The following is a 26,486-nucleotide window of genomic DNA, read 5'->3' as shown; positions in this document are numbered from 1 at the left end:
CCTGGGATTAAAACTGCAAAATATTTTTGGGAAATTAACCCTTATGTGAAATTTTATTTTATGAAAGACTTTCAGATTTTAGTTCCCAATACTCTGGATAGGAAAATTACCTATCTAATAAAGTCATCAACTTAATAAAATTGATTCTCGAAGTTTGCACTGATGGTTACCAAGCATAGGTTACCAAGAATGTCTAACTCCAAAGATCAAGGTGTTTTATAACTTGAGTGTGTTTTGTGCAGTTTGGTTCATTCTCCTTCCCTGCCAAAAAGCCAAATGATCATAAACTCCCAGTTGCCCTAGATTTGGAAACACCGATCTAAAGAGAGAACTTTTTTTTTTTTTCCTCAGCCCTCTTTGGAACAGGATAAGTGTTACATGCTTGGAGTTAAAAAGGCTCCTCTGCTGGAGAGTCCAGGCTACTGGTTAACTATAAACTGAAATCCTGGGGCAAAAAAAGGAAGCCCCTGAACAAGTCATTTGAAAAAAAAATTACTGTATGTCCTGTTGAATTTAAAAGCAAGATTTGTCCAATAAGTCAGCAAGTTATACACTTCAGTTGAAACAAGGTGAAGGAAAGTCTAATTAAGTTAATTTCCTCAAGAACTTTTCAAAGACAAAAAACAAATTGCTCGCTCTGAGAATGTTGAAGAAATTGATATAAAAGCTACTACAAGAAAATATGTTTTAAGACTTTTTCATTGGGTTTGTAAAGATAAGTGTGTATGTGTTGTGTACATGCACACATACTTTAGAAAATATTCTTTTAAAATTCTTTCCCCAAATGAAGCAGGTGTCACTGTCTTAAAAGTAATTTGTTTAGCCTTCCCAGAATAGTATGACAGATTGAAGTTAAATCAGGATTTTAGATTGTTAATGGTGTAGCAACAAGTTTTGATCCTTGAGAGAGTTTTATTAGTTATATACAGTAAAACCATGATTAACTAGAACCTTCAATTCCTTCCCTTCACCTAACATGCCAGTTGTAGAAAACATTTTCTTCCATCGCTTTCTGGATTCTCCTTTGCCCTTATGTTGTTTTATGCTTAGCTGTGCCAACGCCATATCTCTGCCCCTCCCCCTCCTTGAAGGCAGTTACTGTCATGTTTTATATTTATATCCCCAATGCCTAGCACAGTCTTTCACATAATAGACACTTTATAAATTGTTAGCTTGAAAAATGACAAAATAAACTGAAACTACTTGTAACTTATGTGTTATACTCAATGTAGATTTTGCCCAATGCTACATACTTTCCATAGTCTTATTTAATAAATTATATTTATTATGTATCAGAAGATGATAAAATAATTGCAGTATCCAGAATCCTTCTCCAAAATAGACATGTCCAGGATTCTCTACTTGTGAATTAGGAAAGCAGATTAATAGGTTTGAGGAAGTTTAAGTTAAATTTTACTGTACCTAGTCTTCTTCCTCAGTTGTTCTTCATCACATGGCTTTATGCCCATCCAAGCAAGCAAAGATGGTTTTATGAGAAGCTAGAATGATAAAATTAGTTGATTGTTGGGAAATGTAAAATTATGGAAAGTTTTGTCCCCACACTATTAAATCAGGTATATTTGTTTTGGCTTGCTCAGAGCTTCTTTTTCAGAGCTTAATTAATAAGGATGCATATAAACTCCCAGGTGCTAATAAGCTCATATGGAATATACTTTTTGATTTAATTCTCAGTAGTTATTTAGACTGGAAAGATACCGAGTTAGTCGAGTTTAATATATTACAATTGGGAAGTTATTTATTTAAGATCAGTAGGTTTTTTTAAGAACTTCAACTTTTTATGCAAATTATTTTTTTAAACAACAATATGACAATTAAAAACAATAATGAAAATGATAATAGCTAACATTTATAGAACTAATTGTGAGCCAGACTCTGTGTTAAGCACTTTACACTTATTTCATTTTATCCTCACAACAGTCATGGGAAGTAGGTGTTATTATCACCCCCATCTTACAGATGAGGAAACGGAGACAGACAGTGGTTATGTGACTTGCCCAGGGTCTCAGCTAGTAAGTGTCTTGAAGCTGGTTTTGAATTCAGGGATTCCTAACTCTAGGCCTGGCATTCTGTCTGTGCCTACTACTCCATATATTTAAATATAACTTACCATATGTCATAAAGAAAGAACAGAGGGGGTCCAGAACTGTGACTTCATAGATTTGGGGAATTCATGCTTTGGAAACTCAATTTGGCAACTTGTTGGTAATTGATGGTCTTACGGAGTTCTCTGAGGCACTGATACAGTAAGTGACTTCTCTGGGGTCATTCAGCTGTTAGATATCTGGTCAGGACTTAAGCCCACCTTTCCTTGGCTTCTTAGCCCACTTCTTCTCTTCTAGGCCATGTTCCCTTTCACGTGAGTCAGAGAAATGTATATATTTTTACCTGATGAAGTTTACGGTATATGGGAATTTTTCAATAATTTCTTCTAAAAGGTTTGTGGTAAAGAATGGTTTTCTTCTATTGTTTTGGTCTGTTGACCCTGGTTACTTTTTCTTCTTATCTATTTACACTCCCCCCTTTCCGGACTAGTTCTCTCCTACATTCTCCCATATTATGTTTATCTGTTCTCTCCTCTATCCCTACCTCTTCCCATGACCTTCTCACTAAGAATTTTGCACAGATTCTTTGTTTAGCTAATATTATGAAATAAGGTATGTAAATTTCCTATAATACTCCTCTATCAGTAAAGCACAAATTAAAAACCATACTTGTGCATTTTCTCTTTTTAAATATTTTCTCTTTTTTTCAAGTTTTTCTCTTTTCAGTTTCAAGAAAATAAAGATTCCACACACCCCCAATATGATTTTCCCTTGATGATTGCCATTAGCAGTAGTAACAGCCACAAGCCAGTGGTATAATATCTAAATATAGGTGACATCCATAAAATGGAATCACTTTGAAAAGGAAAGAAGTATGTGCTTTACAAGAGCACGCATCACAAGTCATCATATAAAACTCTGTGGGTGTGGGTGTGGGTGTTTATTTTATATGTGTATGTACGTCCACAACCATATCTACATACATATCTGTACATACACACATACAGATTTGAGGGAAAAACTTGTGAGCTCTATTCAGAACAATATATAGTAGTAGTAAATTTGAAGTGACCTCTATGCTTTTCTGAGACTAAACCAGTATAGCAATTTAATTTATAGTATAGCTAGATGAACACTTGATAATTTATTTTTCCTGGTTCTTTTGAAAGGACAATTTCCAAAAATCTTACAGGAAACTGATGCATGTGAGTGTGACACACACACTATTCTTCTATCACCTATTGGCTCTACTTCGGAAATGCTTTTCAGTTCTTCAGGAATTTTCTTCTCTTGAAAGTTTATTTTCATATGATTTCAACATCAGTTTGACAACAGTGCATTACTTTATTTTCCACCTTAAAAGTTTATTTTTGAAATAAGAGTTATTCTCCATTTTGGACTCCATCTGGAATCTTGTGTTCACTTCTTGGCACCATGTTTTCAAAAGGTCAGTGACAAGCTGGAGAACATCAAGAGAAAAGTTACTAGGATGGATCAAAGAATAATTTAAATTTATTATTGGATTTTTTAATGTGTTTTGTATGTATGTATTTGTTGTCTTTTTTTCTCAAAAGTATTTTATTTTTCCAAATATATCTATAGATAGTTTTCAACATTCATTTTTATAAAACAAATTTTTCTCCCTCAGTTCCCTCTTTCTCCAAGACAGCAAGCAATCTGATATAGGTTAAATATGTGCTATCCTTTTAAACATATTTCCATATTCCTCATATTGTGCAAGAAAAATTAGACCAAAAGGAAAACAAAAACACGAGAAGGGCAAAAACAAAGGTAAAAATACTGTGTTTCGATCCACATTCAGTTTCCATAAGTTCTCTAGATATGATAGACATTTTCCATCCCAAGCCTATTGGAACTGTCTTGAATCACCTCATTGTTGAAAAGAATCAATCCATCACAGTTGATCATCATACGATCTTGTTAATTGTTCCTTGCCACTACAAACAGCTGCTAGAAACATTTTTGCACATGTGGGTCCCTTTCCCTCCTTTATGATCTCTTTGGGTTATAGACCCTGTAGAGGATCTGCTGGATCAAAGGGTATGCACAGTTCAGTAGCTCTTTGGGCATAGTTCCAAATTACTTTCCAGAATGGTTGGATCATTTCATAACTCCACCAACAATGTGTTAGTGTCCCGGTTTTCCTACATTCCCTCCCTCATTTTTCATTATATTTTCCCTTTCATCCTAGCCAATCTAAGAGGTGTGAGATGGTACTTCAGAGTTGTCTTAATTTGCATTTCTCTAATCAACAGTGATTTAGAACATTTTTTCATATGACTTGCAATGGCTTTAAACAAAATGTACTTTGGAAGTGACTTGAATTTATATGATTATGTTCTGAATATTGTTTTGATATTCAAAAACAATCTATGAGAAATGAACTGTTTACATTCTACGGTCTTTGTTGTTTGAAATGATCATTTGTGCAGAGTATTTTGAAATTTTTCCATAAATGGAATTTTATGTGTTTCAGTTATTACCTTACTTCTTAAATGGATTCATGAGTTTTTCAAAATACATATTTCCTCCATTAGTATAGATCACAAGTTACCTGTGGATTTTTTTGGGTTATTCTTGCCTATTTCCTTCCATAAATTCTCCATTGAGAATCCACCTCATGTTGCTAGAGACATTCCCCTAGGTCTTTTAATATTTTGTGAATACCTGTGCTACACTTCTGCTGTCCATCTAATATCCTTCATTCTCATTATGTGACTGGCCCATCTTCTTTTCTAATTATGCATATTATGATTTCTTCTATTCTACTTCTTAAGATAATTATTGCTTTTTTATAATAGCTTTTTATTTTTCAAAATACATGCAAAGACAGTTTTCAGTATCCACCCCTGCAAAACCTTGTGTGATATACTTTCTTCCCTCTCTTCTCCCTCCCTCCCCCCTCCCCTAGATAGCAAGTAATGCTATGATATAGGTGGAACATGTGCTATTCTTCTAAACCTGTTTCCACATTTATCATGCTGCACAAGAAAAATCAGAAGATCATTATTGATAATGTGCTTCAGCTTGCATATATACCTATTATGGATCGTTCTATCAGTCTCAAGTCATCCACAATTTTTGGTGCTTTGGAAATTATAATGCCCTATGATTCAGAGCCATATAGCATCATTACAAGGTTGGCCACTAGGTAATGAATTCTACAGCTATGATGACCCACAAAATGGTTTAACACTGAGAATGAAACATAGTGGGGAAGCAACCACAAAATACTCAGTAAAGACAGTTTTGGAATAAATGGCTTCACCACTAATCACACATCTTTAGCTGAGGTGATGGGTAACCTTGGCAGTGTCAGAGGGAACTTTTTATGGTTGTGGGATATAACTTTGCCAGGTTTTCACAGAAAAATATTTGAGGAAAAGTCAGGTGAATAAATGTGGTAGCCGAATAGTGAGCCTATATATTATCTAGCTATTTCCAGGTCATTTTGAATATTAAAACGCTTGTGAAGAATTTTGGGATAATAGAAAGAGTACTGGTCTTGAGAGTCAGAAACTCTGGATTGTGTGATATTATTTTTTTTTGAGGGGGGGCATTGCTTTTACTAGTTTTGTGGTCCTGGACAAATCACTTAGCCTCAGTTTCCTCATCTTTTTAATGAGAATAAACCTACTTAGAACATCCACCATACAGATTGTTTTTAAGAATCAGGTGTGAAATGTATATTAACTACTTTGTGTACTTTTTATAAATGTAGGCTGTTATCTTGTTGAGATGTTTAGATTACTATTTGTAACCTTTTAATGCAGATTAAAATTTCATGGATAAATGTTTCAAATTTGTTATCCATTTGTTATCCATCCAGGGTAACTTGGGTTTCAATCGGTAGATCTGATCACTGAAACCTATATGCTTAAGGCAAAATAATCATGATGATAATAATAAGAAGAATAACTAACATTTATGTAGTGCCTCCTGCACCAGGCACTCTGCTAAGTGCTTTTTTACAAATAGTATCTCATTTGATCCTCACAATAATCCTGGGAGGTAGGTGCTCCTGCTGAGGAGACTAAGGCTGACAGAGGTTATTTAATAGGCCTCGCACAGATGTTGATTTTTCACAATATTTCTTGGTTTGTATTTGTCTTTTTATTCTTAATAGATATTCTTAATTTTTGGTTAGACTATCATTTTCTCCCCAGAGGTTCTCTTTCATTTTCCTCTTAGCCCTTGTATTACATTTGTGTATAAAATGCAAATTCTAATTAAATAGTATTTCAGAAGTGTGTTTTAAAATACTACTTAAGTCTAAGAAATAACACATTGTTTTTGTCCATTTTATTTTTGGTTGAAGCAGTGATCTCATCTGTGTAGGGAATGCTGGGTGTAGAAACTCCCTCTACTGATAAAAATATGTAATTTACAATCTTAGAGAGTTGCCAGGAACACTGACAGTGAAATGATGTGTCCTTGATGACTTGGCTCTTGTGTGCCAAAAGGGAACTTAAACAACCAAGTCTTTCTAACTTCAAGGCCTGGCTCTCTATCCTCTATGTCAGTTGCAACATAAGGGTTAAATTATCAGAAATATTGCTATAGAGCACAATACACTGAAGAATAGAGGCTAATGGGTGAATTAATCAATATTTTGGATGTATTTATGATAATTTCTTGATAAATAATTAATTTCACTAAGAATTATTGTTGATACGGATAACTTCATTAAATATGCTGATGTAATAATGCTGTCAGACATGAAGACATAGCTACTGACATCAGAATATGTGCCTTATTTCACAGTCTGCTTTGTGTCCAATTTTCAGGAAACTCAGGGTAGTTTTCAGCTATGTAATAATGAGCCAAATTAGCCCATGTAGGAACCATGAATATAAATACACACACACACACACACACATGATAGCATGTAATTTAAAATATTGTGAGGCATGACTAGAAAGAAATGGAATTGATATTCTTGTTTGCCTTATAGAAAGTAGTCTCATTACTTTATAGTCACATTGTATGACTTTGAAATGATGTTATATTGATTGCATTAAGACCCAAGACATTGCAGAGCCTCCTCAAAGAGATCTGCAATCATTCAAAGGTGGCTGATTAGCTTATTGGTCCACAGAGGAAAGGCAAAAACAATGAAGGCTGTCAGTTGCCCAGATTTCAGCATGACTCTCTAGGGCCTTTCTAACAATGTATATATTTGGGACAAATGATACAGATAGTCAATGAGCTGGGCCCACAGTTGAAAATGAGTGTAAATTGACTTGCCTTCAGGAAACTGCAGGGTACCTGTACTGACACCAAGTTTCTCATAAGAGTAGATGCCTGTTTTTTTCAGTACAAACATTTTACTAGTGTTATAACACCTTGCCTCCAAAGAACTAAAAATGAGCATCACCCAGAGGGCAGTGGAAAGGGACATTGCAGTTTTAGATGATACCTCCTTGTAGTTACAAAGTTGTTATAAAGAAATTAGAGGTTAGGAAAAGAAGATGGGCTAGTCACTTAGTGAGAACAAGGGATTTATCATTACTCTTGTAACACTGAGAAAAAGTGAAGGTCATCAGCACTTTGGGTGGGCCTTTTGTGGTAAATTTCTGGGAGCACATGGACAAAAGTCACACAGGATGATCAGGCATGGATGTTCATTGTTTGAGGGAACTTTCAAATTGATTACAGATACATTTGAGTAGTTGAGAGAGTTATTTTTATTAAGGCTGTAGTTGAATGATATAGGTATTCATGAACAGGTAAAAGTTGGATTATCTGGTGTCTTCAAAAAACATTGACTGTTAGCACTCAGAACTTGTTCTGCTTTTGAGATCTCAGGTTTTCCATCTTCACTATGTCCTGTATTTTCAAATACTGATAGACATCTATACCTAGATTTTTCTGTGCTCGATGTGGTCAAGAATTAATTCACTATTTGGCTTCCCTCAAAACTTTGTCTTTTGTTCAGCACACATTTATTTATTAAACATCTCTGTACTTATTCTGATTTTCCCATTTCTCTTAAAGCCTTCTAGTCACCCACGTGTGAATCAAATATTTTTTTAAAGTCTACAACACTTAAGGGCAGATAGAATCTTATATTCTTGACGTCTTTCAACTACTCATGGGATGAAAAAGATGTACTCTCCCCTTTAATGTCATTTGGAAGAAGCTACTTATTCTCTTTGGATTTCCTCAGCAAAGGATGCCTTGGATACATGTGGGGATCATTTTCTTCAAAATATTGTGTAAGTGGGTAAGTAGGCCTTAGAGCTCATAGTTATATTTTTCCTTCCTTTTAAAAAAATCATCAAGTCCAAGATTTTTTTCTATGCCTTGACTTTCTCCCTCTTTGAGGTACCTTGAATGCATCTTTCTTCTTTGTCCTCAAATTAGCACCTACAAATAAGCACGTTTTGGATAACTTTACTCAAGGCCATCTGGTTTTCACATCTTTGCTTGCTTGAGTGCCATTTATACTTCCTTAGTAAACATAACTGAGGCCCTGAGAGTCGATTCTCCAAGGAACTCCATTGACTTTTAGAGTGAAAAAAGTTGGTTCCAGAAACTTTGCACGTCTTACTTTTTATCTGTCTATTCCTTTTATTCCCAGTTCATTTTAAGTGTCCATCCATTTTCCTCTCTGCACCCACTCTCTCCCCTCGTGATAAATTTCCTTAGTTGAGTCTCTCACCATGTTTTCTTTAAACTGGATCATACAATCATAGAACTAGAATTCTTAGGAGCCCTAGAAGTCACCTAGTCCAGACCCTTCCTTTTATGGTCTGGAGAAAATATGTGTATTTTATCCCAGGATTAGGATAAACCTGTGAAAGCCAAGGAACCTCTCTATATCAGTCTCTGTTGGGCCCTTCTCTCCAACTTTAGTTTTAGAAATGGGGCCTTTGAACTGTCCACATTCCTCTGGGAAGCATTTTGACTTCGAAAAACCATACATGAAGCTTATCCATGTTCCATTGTGGTTTTTTGCATATCTTAAAAATATTTCCCATTGTATTTGCATCTGGTTCTTCAGGGTCCTGAGTATAACACTCCTCTGGTCTAGATTACTGAGGATTTGTCTAGGGTCACAAAGCCAATTTGTGTTCTAGATCTGAACTGAGGTTCTTCCGAACTTCAAAGCCTTTTCTCCATTCACTATGCCACCCTCCCTCTACCTATAATGCATGTTGTACATAATGGTCATATTACTTTGGGTATGTTTAACTGTTATTGTTCTTGTTTGTATTGTGTTTACGTTACCCATGTCATCTGTGACACATTACTGGGAATTTTCTCGTCACAATATATGACTACTTTTATCTTTACTTAATGGCAATGTTTCAGGAAACCAACAATCCGGTTGGCTAAGCTTTATTCTTCTCAGTTTGAGCCCATTTGTTGTGGGGGTGTCTCAACTTGCTTTTTCTTGGCATCTGCTTCTTGAAGAACATTCCACCTAACTCGCCTGTTCTTTCCTCTTATATAAACCATGTTAGAGGATTCATGACCGATTAATCCATCATTCTATATAGAGTCATAGGACCATGGATTGAGAGATAAAACCTCATAGATCACAAAGAACAGACCTCTTATTTTTCAGATGAGGAAACTAAGATCCAGAAAGCTCAAATGGGGTGATTGAGATCCTACATCAGTCTGGATGGCCATTGAGATCCCTTTCCACTCTGAAATTCTGTGACTCCTTCCTCTCCTTTATCTCCATAAACTCGCTAATTCTATACTGTACTCTATGTCACATCTTCATTCATTCCCTTCATTTCATTCTTAGAGTCACTGCCCTAGTTCAGGCCCCATTATTTCTTGCCTCCACTGTTGCATAGCTTTCTAATTGGTATTCTTGACTCTAATCTTTCTTCACTCTAATTTGTCCTGCATATCTACTATCAGCATTAATCCCTCAATAACCATGACATTCTCTTGCTTAAAAAAGAGCAAGTAGCTCCCCACTGTCTAAAAGATAAAATCATTCCTCAATCTGACCCCCACCTACTTTTGCATCCTTATTTCCTATTATTTTCCTGTTTGTAATCCGTGCTCTAACTAAACTGGACTATTTCTGGTTTATTAAATGCAACCTACCTTTTTTATGTCCATCTGTTTATTCTTCCCTCCATCAACATATGTTGAAATTTTGCCTTTGTCATCCTAAGCCTAGTTCAAATATCATATTTTCAAAGAAGACTTTCCTGATGTCTTATTCTTTCTTGTCTTCACTCTTTTCCCTTCTGTTCCTGAATGAGAAGAGCTACCTTTCTTTTTTTCCTATAATAATAGCTTTTTATTTTTTAAAATACATGAAAAGATAGTTTTAACATTCACCTTGTAAAAACCTTGTGTTCCAAATTTTTCTCTCTCCTTTCCCTCACCTCCTTCCCTAGACAGCAGGTAATCCAATATAGGTTAAACATATGCAATTCTTCTAAATATATTTCCACATTTATTGTACTATGCAAGAAAAATCAGATCAAAAGGGGGGGGACGGGAAATGAGAAAGAAAAAAAATAAACAAACAAACAACAGCAGCAGCAACAATAAAAAGGTGAAAATGCTATGTTGTGATCCACACTCAGTCCCCACAGCCTTCTCTCTGGGTGCAGATGGGCTCTCTTCATCACAAGCCTATTGGAATTAGCCTATATCACCTCATTGTTAAAGAGCCAAATCCTTCACAGTTGATCATCGCATAATCTTGTTGTTGAAGTATACAGTGTTCTCTTGGTTCTGATTCCTTCACTTAGCATCAATTCATGTCTCTCCAGATTTTTCTGAAATCATCGTGCTGATCATTTCTTATAGAACAGTAATATTCCATTACCTTCATATACCATAACTTATTCTGCCATTCCCCAACTGATGGGCATCCACTCAGTTTCCAGTTCCTTGCCACAACAAAAAGGGCCGATACATATATTTTTGCACATTTTTTGCACTTTCCTTTTTATGATCTCTTTGGGATAAAGATCCAGTCGAGACACTGCTGGATCAAAGGATATGCACAGTTTGACAGCCCTTTAGGCATAATTTCAAATTGCTTTCCAGAATTGTTGGATCAGTTCACAACTCCACCAACAATTATACCACCTTTCTTAAGGCAGTTATCACTTACAAATAATTATCATGTAATATAAAATGTGTTTTCTCCTTTACTAGATTATAAGTTCCCTGAAAAGCAGAGGCTGTTATTCATTTATATATTTTCATTTATACCTTGAACAGTATCTTATGGGCTATTAATAAATATTATGTGAATGAAAGTATGGTTTAAGTGCTTTTGATTATATATACATAATATGGGTAATTAATCATGTCCCTACCATATGCCAAGTACTGTGATAGACACTAGAAATACAGAAAGTCCTTCTCCACAAGGAGTTTGTATTCTATTAAAGATTTTTGTTGTTTAGTCATTTTTTAATTGCATCTGAATCTTTGTGACCTTCTCTGTAGTTTTCTTGGCAGAAATACTGGAGTGGTTTGCCAATTCTTTCTGCAACTCATTTTACAGATGAGGAAACTGAGGCAAAACAGGGTTAAGTTACTTGATCAGGATCACACAGCTAATGAGTGCCTGAGTCCAGATGTGAACACAGGAAGATGAATCTTTCTGACTCAAAGCCTGGCATTCTATCTAGTATACCACCCAGCTTCCCTCTATCCCTCCAAATATAATTATATATAAAATAAATACAAGGTTATTTGCAGTAGATGGGGACAAACAGCAGCAACTAGGAGGATCAAAAAAGGGCTTATGTTAAAGATGGACCTTGAGTTGATATTTGGAAGGAATGAGGTATTCTAAGAAGGAGAGATGGAGGGGGGAGGGGGTGTTATGGTCATATGTAAAACACAGTAAGAAGGCCATTTATTTTGAATCGTAGAATTTGTGAAGGGAATCATGTAGGTCGGTAGTCTATTGGTAATAATATATGTATAACCTATAGAGGAACTCATTTGGCCAGAATATTTAATAAGAACATGACATTTAATGATAACTTTCCTTGTAGTGAAAAAAGAAAGCCTCATTTTCAAATGTGACTCAATAGTAGCCTGAAAACTATTCAATTTCTTCCTACCTTCCAGCTGAATAGTTTCCTTCTTTCCGCTCAATTCTAGCATTTCCCAAAATAAGACAATGGAAAGTCCTAGATTGGGCTGAGTTGCCCTCACATGTTCATGTTCTCTCCTGCTCTTCCCTCTTTGTCTTAGTTTAGAAACTATGTTATCCCTTGCCTCATTCTGTCTCTTTAACAGTGTTCATACTATTATAATTCAGTCTGGGTCTTCTTTGCCAATTCACATAACTTCACTTCCTACCAAAAAAAAAAAAAGCAAAAAACAAAACAAAACAAAACAAAAAAAAAACCTTTCCTCTAGAGCTCAGGAGTTTTGTGGTCAATTGTATTTATTTATGTTTTGCTATGTAGAGTTAATGTGTGATGGGGAGAAGGTAAAGGAGGGTTCCATCACCTAGATTTAAACTCTCCATCAGTAGATGTTATCTCCCCCCTTTACAAAAATCTCCTCCCCCCCCCCTTATCCAGTATAGTGTTCTATACACTTTTTACAGTTTTGAGTGTTGTACATGGTTCTAGAATCTAGTGACCTCCCCAAATCTCTGATTCATTTTGCTCCTGTTTTTTAGAACTGCACCTTCATGTTGAGTACAAGTCAGCACTGGGTTTGAAGAACAGGACAGTTGGAGTTCTGTCAACAAAAAAAAGAAAGCACTATTTATTGCCCCTCCTAGTGGGTAGTGAAGAGAGTTGATGACATCATACAATTTCAGTTAATCTGGACCTTCTATTACAGTTTTCACAGAAATCAAAATTTCAGAATTGGAAGAGACCTCACTTGACTATCTTAGTCTAAGCCGTGTCTAAAAAAAGAATTTCATTGTACAGCAGAGCTGACAAGATCAAGTTATGGAGTAATTCCCCTTTCTGCTAAGATTTGTGGATAAAATTGGAACTTGTCACCTTCCTTTGTATCCCTTATAGTCAGGTATAATGTGTTAACTGTTTATAGACCCTTTAGAAATGCTTACTGAAGTAACTATTCCGGGAATATTCCTACTAATGATGATGTTTTTCCTTCATTCACATGTGTTTTGTATTAGCTTCTGTAGGGTGGGTAAAGAAATTTGAAGTGAATACAATATTAGTTTGTGTCATCTTTAGGCTGCCTTTTTACTAAAACTTGAAATCTTTGTTTTTTCGGAAAAGCTTATTTGAAAATTATATTTTGGGGGCCAAAACATTTCTTATTCCATTTGGAAGATGGGATAAGAAAGAATTGGGGCAGTATCTTGGGTAGTATTTTATCGTTTGACTGAAGAAAGTATATAAAAATGCATAGAAGTAGCAGTGTTGTGATAATTGTTTTTAAATGTTTGCTCTAATTAATATAGTAAATTGAATACATTATCTGCTTTGACTTTGGTTTGCCATGATATTCTAAAAGGAGGTATGCTAGTTAAAAAACTGGAAGTCTCTAGTCCCTTTGTATTGTGGGAGTTTCTATAGCACAAATCACACTTCAAATTTGCTTTCATTTTTAAATTAACAACTAGAATAAAATATTTAACAGTAAGTAGTTAAATCTTTCTTGGTATATATTGGACCTTGGATCCTTTAAAACAAAGATGTTTAGTAAATATAGAAAGTAATTTTTTTCTAAAAAATAGCCAAATAACTCCCCTTTCGGTCAGAGCCACTATGACTAATCATTTTCCAGAGTTTATCTAACTGATATCATTTTCTTTTGTTTTTCAAATATAAAGATCTTTGTGTCTATTAAGTCTTAGGTAAAGTATTGTTTACCTAAACAATTATTTCTATTTCCCATGCTTTGTTTAGGTATGCTTTATAACATTTAATTGAGTATAGTGAAAAGGGAGGAATCCAGACTAGTTTAAGTGTATACAACTTTCTAACCTAATTTCTTTTGAATCCACTTTGGAATAGGTACCTTCTGTGGTAAATTTTCCATTTTCACTTTCTAATCAGGTATTTGACTATTGGCACTCTTGAATAGAACTCAGCAAGTGATTAGTTGTTTGAAAAAACTACATCTTGCTATAATTCTTACAACATAGGTCATATATTTCTAGATACTTATTAAATATTGTTGGCTTTTATAGGAAAGATCTACGCAGTATGATTTAAAATGGATTAGAATGCCATTGAAATCAGTTCTCCTGTAAAACTTCTCAGCATCTTTGATTAGTGTTGCTTTCATAAATTTTTTATGCTCCATGGTCTTTTGTTGGTGTTTTAATAGGTATTCATCTCATTAAGTTGTAAAATTTAATGCCTCAGAGAATTATATCTTTGTGTTTTATTTTTAAATGAATACTGCAAAACTTCAATTTTTAAAAATATGTTTTTCAGCTGAATGGTCTTAAAATGGTTGAACCAATGGAAGAAGGGGAACCATATTCCTACCATGTAAGTATTCTTCATGACTCAAGTTTTTTCTTATCTCAAAAGTTTTTGCACAGATTTTTTTTTAAGTTGGTAATTAATATAGGCCGAATATTAGCCTGTTGAGGTTCTCTTATGCCAGAGTATCTTGTGGCTTTCTCTTCAAGTGTAGAAATAAAACTATGTACCATGAATACTTTGATATTTGACTGAAAGCAAGACTCTGCTGATGTGGGCATTCCTGCTGGTGGTCCACTTGCATCCCATCTTGTCCTCCTGGTTCATTTTGGAGATAGAGGAGTTCATTTTGAGCCAGGACTCTGTTACTTCCTGGTTCTCTGATCTCAGGCAAGTTAGCTTGACACTGTGAGACCCCACTTCATTAATAAAACAAGAGGGTTAGACCAGCTGGCTTCTAAAGTCCTTGTCAGTTCTGGAGTTGTCATGCTATGATCTTGATCATATCCTCCTCCTAGAAATTCTCCTCAGAAGATCTAGCCAGCATGTTAGATCTTTCATGAGGTTTTAATATTTCATGAATGGAGGACTTTAAAAAGTTTTTTACAATCCATTCCCAGCCTCTCAGACTGAAGGTAGTGTTCTAGAACTGTTGCTGTGAAAGCAAAGTGCTTATCCTATGGTAAAACTGAATTTAGTAATAGTTTAGACATTAAAATCTTTTAGATTCTAATCCAGTATTATCCTGAGATCTAGTTTTTAAAAGAGTAGTATTTTAATTTTGACGTCATATTGCAATTGTTAAGTTCCATAACTTCTGTCTTTTCTCACCTTTGTTGTTGTTGTTGTTGTTGTTGTTGTTTTAAATCAACATTAATCTAAGTAGAGAACTGTATTTCTTGTCTTATATCTTCTCTGGGTGATGTAAGGTTGTGTCTATGTCTCTGTCTCTGTGTTTATGTTTACTAGAGAGAGCAATGCCTCCAATTGTAATTGATGTTCCATTATCTGTGTTTCTTTGGAACAACAACTGATCATTCCTAGAATTGAATAGATTGAGAAATACAGATAAATGCTGGCACTTAATTTGCCTTTTTTTCTAGAATCTCATTGTTAGACGAACCCTCATAGGCTATCCAATCCAACCTTATACCCGATGAGAAATTTTCTCTAATAACACATTTCGTATCCTGCTTTTGCTGGAAGATCTATAGTGAGAGAGTATATGCCACATATCTGGTACTAGAGCACTAATGTATCTGTGGACCCCCAGCGGCTTTTTGCTAAGAGTTTCTTCTTCTCTTGTCCTTCTCTTAGACAAAAGGTAGAGAGCATTATGAAGTTACCTAAGCTGGGAGGTCTATGTGTTAAGTCTATACAGATTCTTTCTTTCAAGAGTTAGTTCTAAATATGCTTCTGTATTTAAGATCCATAGCATAGTCCTAATGTGGTAAGAGTCTGCATGCAGAATATTAGCTTAAATGAGATTATATATTTAGAATACTTAGCAAAATTCAGAATACTGTATAATTGTCAGTGATCATGCCTGTGAAGTTTTCATTTCTATATGTGACATATTCATAAGATTATAGGTTATAGATTTAGAATTGGAATGAACATTGGAATGAATCTAGTACAATATCCACATGTTATATAGATGAGGAAACAGGGGTCCAGGGAAGAGGGACTTGCTTAGATAGTAAGATGAAGCCCAGGGTTTCTGACTCCAGATCTCCCAACCATTCTTTCTGTTGTACCAGACTCTTTCCCTACGTTGTCTCTTTTCAGATGCTTTTAGTTGTCGTTCAGAAAGAAGGAGCAGAGAAGTACCTCTATTTTCTAGATTAAATAAGGACAAAATCAACCTTGATGCTAGAATTCTTATTTTTCTTTCTCATGGAGTCAGTTTGCAAATATGTTTCTCTGATGGGAACCAGTAAAGAAATTCATATTAGGTTGTTGCCAAGGCTTCACTATTTATTCATGGCATGAAGGTAAAACTGGATTCTTGAAGAATGTTCCAGCAGAGTGTATTGTGTGGATCCTATCACGCTTAAAAAATGCAAAGCATGGACTATATTATCTGTCATCTGAAAAGCAACCTACCTAATTTGGGCAAGGCTTATCACTAGAAGATTGATCACCAAGTCAATTCTTTGCTTTGTCCATAACAAGTCATGAAGACCATCTACTCAGTTCAGTGGTTCTGATCTATTAATGAAAAAAATACCTAATGTAATTCAATCATGGGTCCTTAAAATACTAAAGTAAATAATCCAAACTATTCTTTGAAATAAACATTTGTAAAAATTTGCCAACTGACAATCTTGTGACAGTTCACTCAGTTCTAGTAAAATAAAAGTAAAAACATTGACATTTTAGCTTTGTAAAGTTTGTGCTTTTACAAATAACACATTTATAACTATTCTTACCCTTGCTTTGATTTCCTTAAGTGTGAGTAGAATGAAAACTAAGGTTGTCTAAGATGTATTACATGACATGAGCTAATAAGAATATTAATTTGCTTCATTGTTTATCTGCTTCTGGGAAGCATGAAGAAATAAACAGGGCAAACTCGAAGATCTTTAGTAAAGTATAATGTGGTAGTAAGCAAATGGAATGCTACTGATGTTTATAATCTGTAAGGGTGGAGGGTAGTTATGTATTTGGAACTTAGATTTCAACAAAGAGATTGGGTAAACAAAAACTGTAATGAACCACATAATGGTAATAACTCATACTTTTGCCACCCTAGCCCAAACCCTTATTACTTTTCCCCTGGAGTATTGTAAGAGCTTCCCAACTTGATTGACTGCTTCTTCTCCTCAGTCCATCCTTTACATGACTGCCAAAGTAATTTAATTCACATATTGGACCACATCACTCTTTTGTTCCTATTTTCCTCACTCCTGTTTCTTTGCATGTGGTGTTTCCTGGTCCTTGAATGGTCCACTAACATACCTGTCCATCTTTTTCCTTTGGGTCCAGCTTGAGTGCCATCACTTCAATAAAACTGCTACATGTACTTGATTGCTTCCTTCTTGAATCTGTCATCCCACTCCTACTTTCTGTGTGTTTATAACATGATTTATTCATGTTTGTGTCTTATCTATTCTACTGGAATATAAACTCTTTCAGGGAAAATACGATGTCTTTTTTCAGTTGCACAGTACTATGCATATAACAGGCAATTACTAAATGTTAGGTTGATTTAAATTCTGGTGTACATTGAGAGATGCTCTGAACCTTAACAAAATCATAGAAATGCCATCGTGCCAAAGCTCAAAGACATATTTTAGTAGTCAACTCACTCAGCCTCTACTTCCATAGATTTAGAAACTGAAGTCCAAAGAGGTGAAGGAACTTATTCCAAGTCACACGAGGAAATCAACGATAGAAGATCCCTAGCTGGATGTCTAAGAATTTGTAATTTTCTCTTGTCAGCAGGGAACATGAGAGAGGAGTGTCTGGTCATTTAACCTTTCAATTTGAGGTCTCAGTTTAAAATATTAATTTGCTTTATCAAAATTCTAAACTAATAAGATAGCCTAATAAACATGAGTTTTCACCTTTTTATTTAATAATTTCCACCGTACATTTATTCTATTCTGTGGTGCTGCTGCTGATTGCTATGTGAAATCCTAATGATAATAATCCACTGCTATGTCACGTAAGGCTTTGAATAATATTCCATACTGTTCTGGGAATGTGAACTTTGGTACTTCTGCAATCTAATACTGCTTTGTAGTCTTTTCAGCCTTGTGATTGATTATTTTAGTTAAATTGTTCACTCCACCTTCGGTTGTTAATTTTCTAGATTAACACGGTTGCTTAGAAGGATGTTTTAACACTTTGTTCTCTTTCTGAGCATATGGCTAACTAGGTTGAAATGTAGCATAAAGTTATCTCGATATCTCTAAATTAGGGCTCTGGACCATTTTTTGTGTGTCATAGATCCCTTTGGAAGTCTTGAAAAGAGTATGGATGCTCCTTTTGAAAATAATGGTTTCAAATGCACAAACTAAAATACATAGCATTAAAAAGAAACCAATGCTATTGGAATACTGTTATCAAAACATTTTTTTTAAAAAAGTTCACAGACTTCAGGTTAAGAATGCCTTTGTTATATATACCATTGACAAATATTCAAACATGTCTTCCCATTTTGGTAAGTGATGAGTTAAAAGTCATTGCTAATTATCTAAAAGCTGCTTTATCATAAAGAAATGTCATATTTCACATCAGTCACCTTTTGCTTCTCCCATTTAATGATTGAATAGTAGCATAAATGTTAGGGGAGAAAATGCCATATTGCTTTTCTATCATAGTTGATGAAATAGGGATACCATCTAATAACAAATGAGATGTTTTGGTAGTTAATTCTACTCAGCTGCTATTTGATATGCTGCTTTTGTGGGAATTGTAGCTGACATGAGTAGATTTTTTTTTAATTTAGTTGCCAGGATAAGCATGCTAGTTGTCTCTCATTGATAATACCTAATGATTTGGTGATTTATGTGGCTTTTATGTTATTTGTCAAAGGCTTTATGCCTTAACAGAAGACTGTTTTCAAAATGCCAAAATCATAATCATTTCTTAAGAAGATCGAGTTATCAATTAAATTGTCGTGTTCCATTCATACCAGGTGAGTGTTATATTTGTTTCTGAATCAATTTCCCAAGTGTGATCCTGTGAAGCTAACTGCCAAGTCTTACCATCAAAGGTCCTTACTTTATAAAACCTACCTCTGCATACCAAACATACACTTGTGCATACTGTAAGCAGGAGTGGGATGACAGATTCAAGAAGGAAGCAAGCAGGTGCATGTAGCAAAGTTTTATTGAGGAGACAGAGTTCAAGCTGGACCCAAAGGAAAAAGATGGGCAGGTATGTGAGTGGACCATACAACCATACACTTGTGCATACATGAGCATCCTGGTCCTTGCAGGACCCTCTGATTCCTTACCCCTCGAGCCATAGAGAACTGAACACTAATGCTCTGGAGAACAGAGCAGCCGAAGATCGATAGTCTCTGCAGATCTGCAGCACAGTTCATGCTGACAAACAATGTTCTACATAGATTTATAGCTTTAATAATTATAAACTTAGATTTCTCTCCAGAAATTTGAATGCTAAATGTCATCCAGAACTGTATGGTTCTAAAAGGCAAATCTACCTGAATCCAATGATGAGGGATGTAGTGAAAAGAGCGACTTACCTTGAGAATGGGAAAGGGTAAGTTCAGGTCTTCCCTTTGCCATATAGTAGCTGTAGGGGATTCTGGGCAAATTGCTTCTCAGCCCAAGGTCTCAGAGAGCGCTTTCACATTCAGAGTTGCAGATGTGCATCAGTGAGGACTGGGAATTCCCTAAGCTAAAATTTTAGGTCCAGGTACTTTAGGCACTTTAAAGAAGCTTAAAATGCGGGGGCCCTTGTTAAAGATCATGCTTTTATCCTCTAAGACACAACTTTTTCACTATGCTATTTTCAGTGTGGTCAGTTATTGACTATGTGCCAGGCACTGTGGCTTCCCTTTTTGATTGGCTCATTCTTCCTGGAACCTCAGATTTAAGGAAGAGGGCCAGGGCAAAGATGCCCATCCGCAGGCTGTACTGCTGACTCATCTTTCCAGGACTTTTCCATACTATGCCATAGAAAGTTTTTAACCTTGGAGGTCTGCTCTGAGTCTGTACTCCTTACTTTGGAAGTACTCTCTGCTCTTGAGGTCTTATCTTCTGATTGGCTAGCGCCTCTCAGGACTCCCATTTTAAGGAAACCTAGGCCCAGGCCAAAAATGTCTTCTTCCCTTTCCAGATGCACTATTGTCTCACCTTCATGGGACTTACTCTGCCATGTTGTGGGCCAGTTAAAGCCTTACCAACCCCCACCTTCAAGCCATGCTTCCTACTATCTTTTTAGTTCCTTTTTATACCTTGCCTTCTTTCATAGAATTTAAACACCTTGAAGGCAGGAACTGTCTTTCTGCTCCTCTTTGTATTCCCAGTACTTAGCAGAGTGCTTGGCACATAGCAAACGCTAAATAAATGCTTTTTGACCGATTTATTGCTAGTTTTGTTTAAAATGCTACATGGTGTAGTTGAATGTTCGGAACTTCCATTCCTTCACTATTCTTATTTCCTTGCTCTTATTTGGATTTTTGATAAGCCCACCTTTTCTATGCCTTTTTTGGCACTAGACCTGTGCTTTTAACTGAACTGTAGTGTTGCCTGGAAGCACTGAGAGATTCAGTAAGTTGACTAGGGTCACACAGCCAGTATATGTCAGAGGCTTCTGCTAGTAAAATGGGCTTACATCTCTTATTCCATATGTTGTATCTTTGATGTTGAAAGCATAGGGACAGCAAAACGTGCCAAATCCCTTCCGAAGGACCCTTTGTTGCTTTCGAGTGGGAGGGCTTGTTACCCCCTGTGCAGTTTTTTGTGATGATTTCACTCTGCTGAGCAGTAACTATATTGTTCTGCTTCTTTTTCTCCTCTCCTGATCTGTTAGTCTCGCATATCTAGTGTTTTAGTCTATTTACTTTATATTTTTCTGTTTCCTGCTTAAAATACCACTTATATTCCTTAGCTCTAGGATAGATACTATGCTAGTACTAGTTTATGTAGTTTGAAATTTGTATATTCTTTTAATTGAGTGTAGAAAATTTTCCTGTTCCTGAATAAGCTTATCCTGAAGTTTGTAAATCTTCAGGGAGGGGACTGGGGAGAGGAGGTAACAAATCGACTATGATAGAGGAGCTAAATATAACCTCAGTGTATTCCTTGAAAGCAGTTTGGGTTACTGCTTGACCATTCTATTTCTTTGGTACCTAATGCCATAGTGCATATCAGAGCATGAAAATTATATGTTTGTTTTAGGATGTCTTTGGTATCTTGGTTTAAAAAAAATAAACTGAGTCAAAAAAGAACAATGAAATATTTTGGGTTTTGTGAGTCAGTACCACACGTCATACCACAAATATTGCTTTCGGACACATACTTAGCTAACTTGACTAAATGAAATTTCTTGTAGTTTTAGGATAATTTATGTTCATTACTTTAAAAACTTACTGTTTTCAAATTTAGTAATACATTGTTTTCACATTAAGATAAATTGCATTAGGTCTTTATTTGCATTACTGCAAGTGCACCAAAATATTCAGTTTATAAGCAGAGTTTTATTCTATATTATGAAAACAAGTGTGTATATTATAACATAAAATAGTTATTGAAAGATTAATAATTGTAAGTTCTTGTTTCTTCCGACTTTTGTTTTAGTCAAACTGTCTCTATCCTACATTCCATGGTGTCATTATTAGACATTTGATCAAAAAATGGTCTCTTGCTTATTTCATGTAACATCCTGAATGTTTCTGCATAGTCTTATTGCCAAAAATGAAGGACTAAATATCATAGTAGATAGACTCATAATTTCATTTTTTTTCAGAAATTGTTTTGGAGTGAATTGGGATCAAAACTATTAGGCACATTTAATTTATTAAAAATTATAGGACTATCCATTCATATATGAAATTGTAATACAATAGGACATCGGACCAGGCGTCACTTTCTATCTGGGCCATTATCTATGTGTGTAACATTGGACAATTAAAGTCCATAAGTTTTTACTAAGGACATTGGTGCTGGGAATACAAATAGAAAATCCCTACTCTCAAGGTGGCTATACTCTAAATAGCAAGACTTAGATACTTCTAAGTGCATGCAGAATAAATAGAAAGAACATATAAGATACTTTGGGAGGGAGGGAACTTATTATAGTTGAGGAATAGGGAAAGGCTTTTATATAGAGAGTGGTCCTTGAACTGCAACTTGAAGAAAAATAGGGAGAAGGAGTGATGCATTCCAGGCTTGAGCCATAGACAGTGCAAACATATAGAGATGGCCCATCATGTCCCAAGAACAGACAGAAGGCTGGTTGGACTATATCGCAGAATGGAAGTAATATCCAAATTCTTTCTAAGATATTCAAAGATATTCCTAAGAATCTGAAAAATCTGTAACACCCTATCTTTGGGTAACATCTACCAACCAAATTAAGTTGGCAAAATGACTGGGAGCCAGGTTGTGGAGGACTTTTTGATAAATGGAAGAGTTTATGTTATATTTTAGAGGTAAGTCACTAAAGTTGATTGAGTAGAATAAGTAACAAGGTCAGATCTAGAAGACTAGAGATGGAGAGAATACTTAGGAGACTGTTCCAAGTCATTTGCTTCTTATGAAGTTTAATATCTGCATATGAACAGTGATAGTAGAGTAGCAGAAAGCCCCATCCTGCCCGCCTCCTCAAAAAAAAAAGACAAATTCCTCTCAGTGCCTAAAAAGTTCACTGGATTGAACCTGATGGGGGAAATCCAGGAAAAGTCACAGTGAATAACTTTTTCCAGTCAAGATCTACATGAGGAGATAGAGAAGTCTGCAGACATTAGAGAGAGGGTCAAGCCAAGGGCTCATTGTCCCAACAGCATGCTAGTGGCAAAGGAGAGAAGCTATGAAGCAGAGCCAGAGAAGGCCTCAGAGCCATACTGTGCACTGGAATTTGCACACATGTCAGTGAGCAGATCTGTCATCCACTACCCGGTTTTAGGTCATAGTTCCAAGGCAGATTGAGAAGAGGACCCACCTGCAGTGATGTTGTTCCCTGATAAGAAGGCCTTGGGGAGAGAGTCAGGAGATCAGCAGTTTAGATGTCATGAGCAGAATGGGGGTCTCACTATCAGCATCTAGTTTGGTTTGCAGAGAGCTTATGGTTCTGTCTCTCTGAACCAGCAGAGCTTCCCAGGTAGCTGATAGAGGCCGAGTTCAGCAGCATTCTACTATTGCTCAGACCACAGAAGAGGTAAGCAAAGTCTGTTCTGGATCACACCCCTTAGAAAATATAGAAAGCTTGCAGGGTCTGTGTGAATGATGCGGTCTTGAAAAGTTGATTCTCACATTTTGCATACTGAATAATATTTTCTAGGTAGCTGCTAGATTAATTAGATGTCTTCATCTAGAAATTCAGTTGAAACTATCAGTTTCAGGCATATAGCTAACTTCTGCCCAGTTTTATTGGGTCCAAACTTTTTGGGAGGTGGTATGGAGCTGGCAGTGTTGGAGAAAGTTTCCTTGTGATAGTGATGCAGGTAATTTTATAGCCCTTGCCCCTATTGGTACAATTTACCTTTGAGATGCCATCATGTAGAAAGTGAATATAGTATCTGTTACCCTAAGATACCCTAAGAACCTGAAAAATCTCTAACACCCTGTCTTTGGGTAACATCTACCAAATCCATTAAATGTGGAAATTTTCAGCATATTATATGGATAGATGCCTGCAGAGTGCAGTCTAGCAGACTTGACCCTGCTGAAATGACTCTGGGTACTGTCCCAACAGACTAGTTTTTGAGGACCAGCTTAGCTAAGTACAGAGAAGCTCTTACCAGTAGGCTGACTGCTTGGTAATGATTTTTTGATGGTGACCCATGAGAGTAAAATACAAAATGGCCCTCAGTTTTCTGTTTAGCCCCCTTCCATTTCTGTAATACCAGGTGCAGGTCGGTAGAATAGGAGTAATGTGTCTTAAGAATCATACTATTTTTAACTATGTATAAAGATTTATTTAGCTCTTAGTACTCTCAATATGAGCTACTTATCCAGTGACTGAATAGATATATTAGTGGAGAAACAAAATCATATCAGTATTGCCATTCTCTCCGAAATCAGAAGACTAGATAAAGGAAGTTAGAACTAAATAGAGCAGTTGTTCAGAGGGCCTCCTTAGAGAGGGAAATAAAAGTTAATGGAGTTGGTTTTATCTTGTCCAAAGGCATTAAGAAACAGTTCATGACATACTTGGTTGTATTGCAGTGCCTTTGGTTGCATTTTTGCAAATGTTTATCATGAATGAGATTGGAACTTTTGTGCCAGCATACATTACAGAGAGTAAAGAAGTTAGGGAAATTCTACACAGGACTTGGGAAGATCCTCTAAATTAAATCAACATGTACTTTAACGCTTGGTGATTTCAGTGCAAAGGTGGGCTTAGAGAAAAATGGCAAAAATGTGTTAGAAAACATGGTTTAGGAGAAAGTAATGAGAGACACAAAAGATGGCTAGAATATCCAGATGCTTTCTGCCTATGCATGAGTACTTTTCTTTAAGAGGAGACTGCAGGTGTGCGATATGGTGAACACCAAATAGATCCCAAATGAAAGTGTATATATCTAACAAAATAACTGATTACTGATGTGGAAATAAATAGGAGGAAAGTAGGTTAGAGTGCATTTGGGAAATTGTGCTGTGTTCTTAACGACTCCAAGCTTCTCCTTGAAAGGAAAGTTCATCTTTTTAACATTAATAATCTTCTAGTGATATTCTTTGGCTGAAACTCATAGACTATTATAAGTCTTCAAAGAATTAAGACTGTGAATCACCTAAAGGGCAATGGAAAAGCACACAGTGGTTGTGAGGAGGCTGTGCCCCGTTAGGAAAAGAGCATGAGAGATGATTTATGTTTAGAAAAGGTTGTGGGCCAGTCATATAGCCAGAACAAGAGATCATGGAAAACCCATGTTTCATTGGTATCCATGTCCTATTATGTGATATATAGGAAAGTCCTAAGCTTATTGACTCTTTCTTCTCCACCCCCCATTAATACTATACATGTATGTACCAAACAACATGGGATGTAAATTCATAAAAGAAAAGTAAACTAAATTACAGAGACTTTAATGCTCTCTAAGAATTGGAATCTAGCAGAAAGATAAAAAGGAATTATATATATATATATATGTACATATTATATATGTATGTATATGTATATGCATGCACACACATACATGTAAACAAACTGACCTACCAAAAGATGCCCATATTTAGAGAACATAAAATAAATTTAACTCTGTCTCAGAAAAATTATATTGAATTAGCTGAAAAGGAATTCCTGAAGAAAAAAAATCTAGTCCAGGTGGATTTACAGGTAAATTCTTTCAAGTATTTAAAAAGTAATTATAATTAGTACTTGTAGTATATGAATTAATCTCAAAAACTGATAAAGAAAACTTTATCACATTTCTTTTTTAATATTCATAGATTGCCTGGAGGTCTGTGGAATCTGGGCTAATTAAGAATCCCCTATTCCACACTACCCTTTCCTCGTGTCCTCTAGCCACTAGTGCATTTCTTTCAAATGATCTTGTATCTTTTTTGGATGTGTCAGGGATATACCTAGATATGGAATTGTTGTCTACCTCGGCTAGACTCTAAGCTCCTCTAGGACAGGGAATGTTTCATTTTAGACTTTGTATTCCTTGCACCTCACATAAATGCCTGTTATTGGTCACTGTGCTAGCTGCTAGGAATATGATTTTAGAAAATAAAACAATCTCTACTTTCAAGAAAGTTACATTCCAATGGAGAAACAAGTACATATGCAAGTAATAATAATAATAGTTATTTTGTATATAGTGCTTTAGATCTGCAAACAACCTTATGAGGTAGATGCCATTATCCCCATTTTGCAGATGACAAAACTGAGGCTAAGGGCAGTTAAAGGACTTGCCCAAGGTCACACAGTTAATGTGTCTGAAGTGGGATTTGAGGATTTTAATTTAGGTCACCCTGACTCCAAGCCCAGCACTGTGTCTGGGGACTGAATAAATGTAAAGAAAATAAGAAATAATAAATTAGAAAGGTAGGGCAGTATTAATTGAAGAGATCAAGAAAAGTTTTATATAGAAGGTGATGCTTGATCTGTGTCTTGAAGAAGAGAGGGAGTCTATGATGCGGAGGTGAGGAAAGAAGATTCCTTGCCTGGTTGACAGCCACTACAAAGACCAAGTGATAGGAGCTAAGAGGTCCATGTGTGAGGAACAGAAAGAGAGATCTGTTTGGTACAGAGTACAGAGAGGTGGGTAAAGGTCAGACTGCAAAGATAAACTGGGACTAGGTTGCAAAGGGCTTTTAAAAGCTAAATTTGAGCTTTACATGCAATAGTGAATCTCTAGAGTTGATTGAGTAGGGGAAGTAAC

At 35.8% G+C, this 26,486-nt stretch overlaps 1 protein-coding gene across 5 annotated transcripts in view; it reads left to right on the top strand.

Moving 5' to 3' along the window:
• The window catches only part of RPS6KA6 (ribosomal protein S6 kinase A6), a 129,734-nt gene that overhangs the window by 6,371 nt on the left and 96,877 nt on the right, over positions 1-26,486 (top strand). For all 5 annotated transcript variants that reach the window (XM_051969060.1, XM_051969061.1, XM_051969059.1 and 2 more), the window contains exon 2: positions 14,468-14,524. In XM_051969060.1, the coding sequence (XP_051825020.1) occupies positions 14,483-14,524 (42 nt within the window). In that variant the 5' untranslated portion in view covers positions 14,468-14,482. The remainder of the gene's footprint in view (positions 1-14,467; positions 14,525-26,486) is intronic.

The sequence above is a fragment of the Antechinus flavipes genome, chromosome X (assembly GCF_016432865.1).
Source record: "Antechinus flavipes isolate AdamAnt ecotype Samford, QLD, Australia chromosome X, AdamAnt_v2, whole genome shotgun sequence".
NCBI lineage: Eukaryota > Metazoa > Chordata > Mammalia > Dasyuromorphia > Dasyuridae > Antechinus > Antechinus flavipes.
This window is presented reverse-complemented; position numbering and strand designations above follow the sequence as displayed.